General features: G+C 42.6%; 1 protein-coding gene across 1 annotated transcript; it reads left to right on the forward strand.

The window, feature by feature from the left end:
- The first annotated feature begins 1,054 nt into the window (after window positions 1–1,054).
- On the forward strand, window positions 1,055–8,795 carry LOC114860876 (globoside alpha-1,3-N-acetylgalactosaminyltransferase 1-like). The gene is made up of 10 exons (XM_029159788.3): window positions 1,055–1,216; window positions 2,801–2,833; window positions 3,102–3,140; window positions 3,872–4,006; window positions 4,506–4,538; window positions 4,619–4,753; window positions 4,837–4,969; window positions 5,053–5,248; window positions 5,981–6,200; window positions 8,340–8,795. Exons 1-10 carry the CDS (start codon window positions 1,161–1,163, stop codon window positions 8,479–8,481), a joined length of 1,122 nt encoding a protein of 373 aa, XP_029015621.1. The 5' UTR covers window positions 1,055–1,160; the 3' UTR covers window positions 8,482–8,795.
- The last annotated feature ends 2,289 nt before the right edge of the window (window positions 8,796–11,084 follow it).

The following is an 11,084-nucleotide window of genomic DNA, read 5'->3' on the forward strand; positions in this document are numbered from 1 at the left end:
TGCCAAATTTGTTACTGTCACTTAAGTGGGTAGTTCCTAAGGGCAACATGTCCATTCCATATCAAATTTTGATAGGTCCCGCGACTAACACGGAGGACCTATCAAAATTTCTCATTAAAAGGTTTGGACTTTTGGGCCTACATGGCTTGAGGGGGGGGGCAGCCCCCTCTAAAAAAAAAGAGCTGAACCTGAAAAAAATAACTGTAACCGAAAAAACGTTGAAAGCCAAAGCCAAGACTTTGAACTTGAAACACAAAAACAGAAGCTGAAAATACAGCATGTTACAACCCTGGCTCGCAGGAAGCAACATCAACCAAAAAACATGGATTCCACAATGGTGATTTATTAAAAAAACGACGACACATGACTGGGTAAGGCTGCTGACAAGATACAGTAGCTCCTGCAATGAAGTGGAGGAGATTAGCAGTGATTTTAAACACCAGCCTCCAGGTGACACCAATCTGCCAGGGATTCAGGGAGGAGTCAGTCCAGGTCACCTGCAAAACTCCATAGATAAAATGTTCATCATAAAATAATATATTTAAATTGAAAATCTTTGCATACACTAAGCTTTAGGTTTCAAATCATTTTATTTTGTATGGTGACATATGGGTCATATTTTGCTCCATATTTATCTTGTCCTGTTCTCCTGTTCTATTAAAAAAAAATATTTTCTGCAAATGTGTTGCCTTATTTTAGTCAGTCTGCATTACATACATTGCTTTAAATACATATTTTCAAATAACCAAACAATTTTTAAATTGACAATTATTAAATTCCTTTATGTAATTTTTAATTCACATGCATTATTTACAAACACCACCAGGCTTTGCCCAGGCTTGGTGTAGCTATCCTCTTTTATTCTCATTTACTGTGGTAGATCAGTAGAAGAGGTCAAAGAATGTTTTAGTCATTCTACTTTCAATATACAGTCCTGGGCTCAGATTCATTGTAGCATCGCTGTTCTCTCTCTCTCTCTCTCTCTCTCTCACTCTCTCTCTCTCTCCCTCCCTCCCTCCCTCCCCCACTTCCTGGTTACCTGGCTGTTTTCCAGTTTGTGCTAGTGGAACATGAGTCACTGAACACCTGAACCTTCTGATACACAGTGGACCGAGCTTTACCCTGAGGATCAGAATTGTCCTGTTGTGGTTAAGACTGAGATGCAGCTGAATAGTAAAACTGTGACTGGGGTCCTGCTAACGGTGCTAATTCTGGGGTGAGTGCATATCTCTAATACTAACACTATGGCTGTTAATGTTACTACAGTAGTAATAGTACATGTGTTCAAGAACTACAGTGCACAAACACACCAACATTGACCTACTATTATCAGTTAGTTATAAAATAAAAACTAGTTTGATATTGTCAGTCTGATGCTTTCCTACAGTGTTTGATAGAATCCAGGTGTGAAACAAGCTTTGTTCTTTCAGCTTCTTTCACCCAGGACCTGTACGTGATGAATGTAATCTGCATTTCTTCAGCAGTTCAAACTCTGAGGTCCTGTTTACACAGTATAAAAGTGAGCAAAAGAAAATATGAAACCAGAATTAAGATGAATGTGCATCAAATGCGTCAGAGTTAAGGTGTGTCTGTTGCTGGGAAATGGAAAAGAGGAACAAGGCAGTAGGATTACTTGATCAAACTGAGGTAATCCCACATAGCCAATAGCGCCTACAGAACCCGAATGTGTCGAATCATAGTTTTAACTGAACAGCAGCTGTTACTTACACAGTTCACAGCCACAGACTTTAGTTAGAACCTTTAGGGCTTGAACTCTTTGTTGATGCTATGATTTCAGAGGCCGTCTTTATGTGCTGTGGTCATTTTCTCTGTGGTCAGTATTTTAAACAAAATCATATGTGATTTAGATCACTGTTCAATGTAATGTCATCTATGCTGAACATAGATGACATTTGTTGTAGTCTATTCTACTCAGATGTTCTTCTCAGACTTCGGTTTGCTGCAGCAGCTTCAGTCTTTTTTCCTCAGTGCTTTTACGAACATTTGTTTGGGTATTTTTTTTTGATCCTGGTGGTTGTTGAGGTTTTTCAGTTAAAGAAAAAACTCACAATTGACTTTCTTTTTGTCTTTAGACGTTGTTGCTGGTTTACTACTTTATGACAACTTCCTCATTTAGTGGATTTTCAGTTCTTCCTCATCTTGACTAATTTTGCTGTCAAACTAAATCAAATAATGAACTTAGCTGATAATGAAGTGAAGCTGCAAGTCGGCAGATGGTGATAAGACCGAGCCTGTGGTTCCGGTTTGCAGGGTGGAACGTCAGTGCAAAGGTATGTGCTGTATACAGTCTGCATTCAAGTGTTTACACCCAGCTGATCTACCATTAAATATATTTAATCAAATTCTTGAGTTGGTTCTGGAGCCTGATTAGCTTCTGCCACCAGTCAGAACAGGGTGTCTGCGTTGTCCTTCACAGGTGTGCTGTGTCTTGTGACTTCTGCATGTTGGAACCTGCTCGTCTGCATTTTGTTGGATGGAAGAGTTTGGGTGTTGTCAGCCAGTCAGTGAAAAGCTGCTAAAGATATGACCATAGTGATTTCCAGCCCAGACTTGTACTGAAGAAACTCAAATTCAGCTTGGGGAGCGACTGTCGTGCTGCCGGTTGGCAGCTTATTCACGGATCTAGTGTGTCTGTGACTCATCCTCTGCTGTGTTTCCAAAACACGGCTGGATTCCTAAGTGGATCCAATAATATTTACTGGTTTATTTCATGATGTTGAAAACCAGATGCTGTTCTGATCCATTATTACTAACATGATCCCTATTTATGAACCCACAGAGTGCTGTACTGGTACCTGTTCCAGCCCTTCAGGTAATGGTCACACTCACCCCCCAGGCTGCACAAAATAATATCATATGGTTTCAGATCAGGTTTGAAACCCAATTCTCCATAATTTCTATCTAAATAAAAACCTTGTTTGATTTGGAAAAAAAATGAAAAACATAAAAAAATTAAAAAGTTCTTCTACCCTGATACAAGGTTTTAATTATACCAGGGCTGTTAATTGATGCATGTGTTTCAGCTGAGCAGATCTTCTGTCCACACAGTGATCTGGTCTTTGTGTGCTTCTGTTTTGCAGACTGGTGCCTGAAAGGACACAGCTGGCACCAGACAATGGGTCAGTACCTTGGACTGTGCTATGTTTGATTCCTCCCTGGGTGTGGTCTGATAGGCTTATCGGCTCCACTAAGTCTCTGACCTTTGCACACAGCAGCTTTTGTGGTATTAAACATGAAAGCAGCAGAAACTTTGTTCAGGAATGAAAATACTGAAGCCTTAGTCAGTACCAGCTGATCAGCCCAGTGGTACCTACCTACTGGCAAAGGACCAGTTTTAAAATTACTTACCAGACCACGTGTTTGTGTTGTTGGGCATCGGCCCCATCTCCTATGGATGGGTTAGATGCAGAATTTAGTGGCCTAAATAGGTAAAGCGTTGGTCTAGGAAGCAGAAGGTCCCAAAAAGGCCTGATTCCTGCCTCTGGAGCCATGTGTGTTCTTGAGCAAATCACTTCTAACCCTGGTAACTGCAACTTGGCTTCCCAGAATGCATAGGTCAAAAAAGTTTTAATAAATGAAGAGCCGTCCACTGGGATTAGAAGTTGATCCCCTGGTACCTGCAGGGTAATTAGGATCATCTAAATATAATATATTTCCCATATACAACAAATACTGTATGGGGAAATTGTTTTCTCTGCATTTGACCCATACACACACAAGGAGTAGCAGTGAGCAGCCACACACAGGACACACGCGGCACTAGTGTGGTGTGAGTTGCTCAACTCAAATCGTGGTTTTGCATCCTTCTCCTCAGCTCTGGGCACGTTTACACACATGTTTTTTTCTGAAGGCTTGGAGTGGCGCCCCCCCGAGCAGGTGGTGCCTTAGGCAACCGCCTGGTTCGCCTATGCCCAGAGGCCCTGTGTAGATGTGCCCCTCTAGACAACCTTTCAAACAGTGACTTTCATCTTGTTGCTCCTGACCAGTAAGTCATATCCACAGCCTCCTTTAACCCTTCACTTTAGTCTCACCCACTCTAAACTCATCCAGTTTCGTCTGTCTTGGGTTGGGTTTTCCTATGTCATGAATCCTGACTCTGCAGATGGTGGTGGTGTCCCGCTTCTTAAGTGTTTGTCGGTTCTAGTCTCTGCACTTTTTCGGTTGCCCTTATCCTGAAAATCCTACTGTAAATAGATTGATAAAAATATACTTTGGCACAAACAAGGTTTTTAGCTTTTAACTTGCCTTTGGGATGAATAAAGTAAAATACAAATTCATTTGTTTTCAATGATCTGTGATTTTATCTTCTGGTTCAAAGAAAACAGAAAAATCTTTAAGCATGAGTCTTTCGTAAAACAACTCTCCCCTGAGCCCTAGACAGACTAAATTCATGCTTCGTATTGTGTGGCTGTAGAAATGATGGCATGTGTTCATGTTGGTGTTGTGTGTTGCTATGTGTAACATACAACCCATTTGTGTTTCAGTCTGCTGTACAAACAGCCCAGCATTGTTCAGGGGTGAGTAACTGCTGCTATAGTTGTAAATGTGGCTGTTTGAACTCTGTTTGACACTGACACTCGTGTTTCTTTGATCATAGTCGTACTGACGTGGTGACGGTGACGCCTTGGTTGGCTCCTGTCATCTGGGAGGGGACCTTTAACCCTCTTCTGCTTGACAGCATTTACAAACTCAAGAACATCACTATTGCTGCCACAGTGTTTGCTGTTGGAAAGTACGACTGAAGTGTCCACCTTTACTGCAGCTTGTTGTCATTTGACCTTTGACTGGGAAATGACCCTTTGACTTCATTCACAGGTACATTAGGTTCTTGAAAGACTTCCTGGTAACGGCAGAGAAGCACTTCTTTACTGGCTTTGGGGTACACATTTATGTGTTCACAGACCGTGTCGATGAGGTGCCCCATGTCCAAATGGCCCCTGGCCGACAGGTATTCAAAGTAGCATTACTGACTCTAGGTTTTCAGACTTTAAGTCATCGTTACTAGAAAAATAATCATGACTCCATCTCCAGCTGATGGTGATTTCAGTACCCAGCTCCAATCGTTGGCAGGAGATATCAGCTCGCAGGATGGAGCTTGTCCGAACTCTGATAGAGGAGAAGCTTCGTGACCACGTAGACTACATCTTCTGTCTGGACGTTGACTCTCAGTTCCACGGCCGCTGGGGAACAGAGTCGTTGGGTGGACTGGTTGCTGTCATACATCCTGGTCAGTGCAGAACGTAGTCATCCCAGCCATCGCCAGTCATCACACAGTGACTGACTATCAGTGGCTGTAGATATCCAGATGAGACAGAAAAGAAGCTTAGACCATGCTAGAAGTGGAAAAAAGAAATTCCAACAGTAAAGCATGATGGCTTGTGCCCAAGCTGCCTCTGAAACTAGATCTGCAATGTGTGTCAGGGTAGATGTTGGGAGATGCAGCCAGGCTATGACCTACACACTGAATCCACCTTCTGGTCAGAACTTGGTCAGAATCCAGAGCTCAACCTGATAGACCTGCATAAGCAGTGAAATACACTTTGTGACTTTGACAAAGAACAGTGGTGAACTAGTTGGAGGTGTGGGTATTGTACACACACACACACACACAAGTCCAAGCCTAAATGGTGATTCCTCCCTACAAAGTACAATACAGGGTAGGCTAGATGTCCCAATGGCACCCCTGAAAATACAGTACATAAGTACAAAGCAGTGATGCTTCTTCCTCAATGTCTCGACCCACTTGTACTGTCTGGTCATCCAGTCTTGAACACTGTTGAGTTCCAGGGCCTTTAATTTCATACTAAGGTTGAAGGTAATTCTGGCATTAAATACTGAGCTGTAGTCAACAAACACCCTCAGTTTCTTTGTTGGTGTTTTTGTTTGTTGGTGGTTGACATAATGTGGGTTCAACTTAGTCCCAGGCTAAATGCAGTATGAAATCTTTGTGTGTCTGCAGGTTACTACAGAGATGACCGTAGCAAGTTCCCGTATGAACGGAGACCAGAATCAAGAGCCTACGTGGCCCCTGGGGAGGGGGACTTCTATTACTGCGGGGGCGCGTTTGGAGGCCTCCTGCAGGAAGTCCACCAACTCGTAAAAATCTGTCACAGCAACTTCTTGGATGATGCAAAGAACAACATTGAGGCAGCTTGGCAAGAGGAAAGTCACCTAAACAGGTAGGCAGAGACAGCTGACAGAGTAGAAACACCTAAACAGGAAGACACAGTGAGCTGACCGCCCTTGGCAAAAAGTAGAACATACAGTACAAGTATACTGTTAGTATACTTGTTTTTAATTAAAAAAGAAAAAGTATCCTTTAAGTTCACTTTTAGGCACTAGATACTAGAACTAGAAGATATAGCAAACCAAAGTATATTTAAGTAATTACAAGAAATTGCATCAAATATGCTTCAGGTGAACTTTTGGGGACTGAAAAGTGGGTCAGTTTAGTCCCAAGAAGTATTAAATGAGTAAACTCTTAAGTACACTAGAAGTAGATTTACATAAGTGTACATACTTACAAAGTATACTTTCGAAATATACTTCAGTATACCTGATCAAATAAACATTTTATACAATATACATTTTTTTTGCCAAGGGCGGGTTAATTTCTACCTCCGCCTCTCGAGGAGTGCAGACGTGTTTTCTCTCTGCTCCCACTCTGCTTTTGCTTGCAGTGTCCTTGTCTTGTCTTTTTCTGAGCACCCTGATCTGCTATTCTGGAATAACATTTTTGAACATGGAGCTAATCAACTGGTCACTCAGCGCATTGGACAAAATGTTTTCACAAAGGAAAGAATCTCGGGGAGAACCCCTGTGCCCCTTGGGGACTTTTGCCTGCGGCTACGTGCGGGACGCGTGGGATTCCCGGTGCCCCGTGTGTCTGGAGCCTCTGTCCATCGAGGATGCAGAGGATCTATTCATATTTTGGACTTTAAAAACAGGGCTACTCATGATTGGCTTTGGTGGTGCCCTGCTTTATCGAAAGATTGGAAAATCTGCGGCCGGTTCATTGGTGTGTCCACCGGTCTTGGAGCTGCAAACGCCGATGGGGGCCATTGTTACTCGGCTGACGGAATTACACCAGAGGATGGCCCGGATTGAAGGACTGATAAGTAACATCTCAGCTCGTTCGGATGATTTGCATCAGAGGATGACCTGTGTCGTGTATTTCTTGTTCCGACATTGTTAGAGAGTTCACACAGACTCAACTTTTATGCTCAAATTAACACATGAATTTATTACATAGAATGAAATAGTACCATCACAGAATAATTATGAGAGAGGTGGTGGCCGAATTCACCCGCTTGTTCTTCTGCAGAAAGAACTGAGAGGTCGAAAAAGGTCAGCTGGGTGTCTGCAGCAGACCCTCTGCGAAGCACTCTAAGAAACATCTCCCAATGCCCACTTTTTAAAGCTGTGTTGTTTATGCAACCAGCGAGTGCCTAAGTGTCCATCGAAAGTCCATGTTTACTCAGCTGCAGAAGTTTATTTGTTTTAGTGGCCAAGCTGACACCACGGTCCACTTGACATTTGTTGCAATGGACAGAAATAACTCCATAGGAGGAACAGAATTTACCACACCTGGATTGAGGGACTGATCAGTAACATCTCAGCTTGTTCGGAGGAAGACAAGAGACAGACTGATAACATCTGCAGACAGACTGAACACTTGGTGAATATGATGACAGCCTTGTCTGACAGGCTTGAGGAGATGTCACGGGTGACCCATGGTCCCACAAGAGGCGACGAAGCCCTGAGTTCTGACCGATTGGAGTATTGATCTAGACAAATTAGTCATGGATTGTTAAAATGTATTACAATTGGCTGTGTATTACTCTGTCCCTTCTCCCTCACCCCTCCCTTCCCGGGTCCAATCTAGCTCACCAGCTGTGCCTCTATCTATCCTCTTCCCCTGTTGTGACTCCCTTCAAGGACAACTGTTGGACAGACATGTAAACATCTTGGTCGGCCTCGGTCATACTTCTATAAACAACACCTCACTACACTGATACAGATACACCCCCTCCCACCCCACCTTACAGTCTCAATGTCTGCTCTCCGACCTTATCTATCTGTCCTGATGAACCCAAGAAAAAATTCCAGCAAGGTTTCCACTTGTACTGTGTGCCATTGTATGTGCGTGTGTTTTTTATTGTTTGTACTGCAATTGCTTCCATTGTCGGACTAGCGCCGGTCAAGCTGACTGCTGATGGGATTTTACCCCGCTGTGGGACTAATAAAGGCATTCTTCTATTCTTCTTCTTCTAAAATTCCATTTTTGATTATTCAATTTCCTTTGTGTTTGTGTTCAGGTACATGTGGATCAACAAGCCCAGTAAGGTTCTTTCACCTGAGTACCTATGGCAGGATTTCAAACCCATAAACCCCGAAGTCCGCATCATCAGATTTTCGGGAGTCACCAAGAACTATGCAGAGATTCGACCCAATGCATGATGTTCTGTTCTCAACTCAACAGCTGAAAGTCCCAAAAGCTTTGTAAAATCATATTTGCTCATCTGCACACATGGGATGACTAGAATTTGACCTGTTACAGAGCTTTACTTTGTACAGCAGTTTAAATTCACTGTAATATTTCAGATTGTCACTTGTAAACAACTAGTATTTATCGGACATAAAAAGAACTGATGCTATTTGTTTTGCTATAAAATAAGGTCAGACAAATAATTATTAGTAAATGTGTAATGTTTTAATAACAGAAAAAAAGGATATCATGCATTTGTTTATTAAAGGCCAACCCCTTAATCTTTTATTTTTCCTCGTGATTTTACAGGTTTAGTTGAATGAATGTGTGTCTCAGGAAGATTGAAGAAATAAGTTCAATAGTTCAGGTTGAGAATTCCAGATTAAGTCTGCAGACTAAACTGGAGCTTTGGCCCACACGGTGCTGGTGACACACAATGTGTTGAATGGTCTAAGTAGTCACTTCTGCCCTTTGTGTATATTCAGGTTCCTCAACCAGAAACGAACCCTTGTGTTACTTCAGATGAATCAAGTTTGATTTCATGTAAATATTAATAAATATAAATATATAAAAATATATAAAAGTGCTGAATTGAGGCAAGGTGTTCCCACCTGGTCTCCATCTATAGTAGTAGCATCTACTGTAGTAGCTGCTCTTGCAGTTGCAAAGACTGAAACTAAAGTAAGTACAGTATTGTGTATTTGTCAGGTGGACTGCACACAGGCCGACTCTCACCTGGTTTGAAGGGCTGTGTTGCTATGGGTTCTGTAGGGCGACTAAAGGGGCAGTGGGATGAAGGATGCAGTGGTTGACATGAAGCAGCAGTGTGGTAGGTGGCTCAGGCTACTTCTGTCTGGCCTTGGCTGCAATCGTGCCACTAGACGTCACTAGAACCTTCACAAGACAGTGGGCAAACAGCAGACAGAATGGATCAGTTTGAAGCTTTAGCTGTGTCCTGCTGTAAGATAAAACTAATGGCCTGTGCAATGCAATGACCAATGCATGTTTCAGGTCCAGTGACATTCAGTCTTTCGATCTGTCGGATCAGGGCCTGGTAGTGTCTCCAGCTCTGTGTTGTTGCAGTCACTCTGCTGACAGGAGGTTGAGAGGATCTGCCCTGACTCCCATTCACAGTGACACTGGCATCAGTTTACGTCATGCAATGCTTCAATGTGGGGACTCAACTCTACAGGTTCATCTAACTTTTCCACATCAAGCTAAACATTGAGCTAAGGAGTTGTACAGACTGGTGGCCGGTAGGAAGGATCTCCAGTGGCGTTCTGTGGAGCACCTAATACTGATCAGCCTCTGGCTGAAGGTGCTCCTCTGTCCAGTCAGCACACTGTGTTGCGGGTGGGAGGTGTTGTTTAGGATAGAGAGGAGTTTGAGCAGCATCCTCCTCTCAGCTACAGCATCTAGGGGGTCCAGCTCCACCCCCAGAACAGATCCAGCTCTCCTGATCAGTTTGTCCAGTCTGTTGATGAATTTTAAACACAGGTCTCACCGTTCACTTTATTACTTCTTCTTTGAAACAGAACAACAACGTTACAACACACACTGCCCCTATTGGTGAAATTACAGTATTTCAACACTCCCAGTTAATTTCACAATATTTAGGACTTTAAAGAATTCTGAATCCTTCTCTTTTTCACAAGTTGGCTACTCTCCCTTTTTCAAAAGACAAGAATAACTTAAATTCCAGACTGTCTTTAACCTCAATTATCTGTATTCAGTAACCCTGAGAAGCTCATTTCCGTTCTTTTACATTTCTTATCCATATAATGATTTTACTGAACAAGGAAACATCTTTATATGATCAGGTTGTATTCAGCATTCACCTGTCAAAAATATTAAACCATTCTCACATGAAACAAAGTCCAATCTGTCCTCTGAGAATTTCAAACCTCTGTTTGGTCAACGGTTTGGTCAGAATGTCTGCTTTCATATCCTGTGTTGGACAGTATTGTAGTTTTATTTGTCAATTTTGCACACATTCACGTATGTAGTGATATCGAATGTCTATGTGTTTAGTCCTCCAGTGATCCACTGGATTTTTTGCGATTGCAATGGCATTTTGGTTGTCTTCCAGGATCACTGTTGGTGTATCCTCCATTCCAAAATCACAGAGTAAACGTCCCAGCCAAACTCCTTCTTGAGCAGCTTGACTAAGTCCAACATACTCAGCTTCTACCGTTGATAGTGCAACTGTCGCCTGTTTCTTGCTCAGCCAGCTCACTGCTCCTCCACTCAGTAGAAACATGTTGCCTGTTGTTGAGCGTCGGTCATCTTGGTCACCAGCCCAGTCTGCATCTGAAAATCCAACTAAGGATCCAGACTCTGACCACTCATATTTCAGGGCAAGATTCACTGTCCCTTTCAAGTAGCGAAATATCCTCTTCACAGCAGTCAAATGAGCAGTATTGGGATCTGCATTGAATTTTGATACAGCATTCACAGCTTGAGCTACTGTATGTCTGGTCATGTAGCTATTGACGCATACAGCAGACTTCCTACCATTGACTGATAGTTCTGTTGGTTTACTAACACCATCATTCTTTTTCAATCTCACACTGGT

Source organism: Betta splendens, chromosome 8 (assembly GCF_900634795.4).
Source record: "Betta splendens chromosome 8, fBetSpl5.4, whole genome shotgun sequence".
In the NCBI taxonomy this organism is placed as follows: domain Eukaryota; kingdom Metazoa; phylum Chordata; class Actinopteri; order Anabantiformes; family Osphronemidae; genus Betta; species Betta splendens.

Coding starts and splice junctions, on each gene's coding strand:
- LOC114860876 (XM_029159788.3), top strand. CDS start 1,161: ATGCAGCTGAATAGTAAAACTGTGACTGGGGTCCTGCTAACGGTGCTA. Junction 1,217..2,800: donor CTAACGGTGCTAATTCTGGG/GTGAGTGCATAT, acceptor ATGAACCCACAG/AGTGCTGTACTGGTACCTGT. Junction 4,970..5,052: donor AAATGGCCCCTGGCCGACAG/GTATTCAAAGTA, acceptor CTCCATCTCCAG/CTGATGGTGATTTCAGTACC.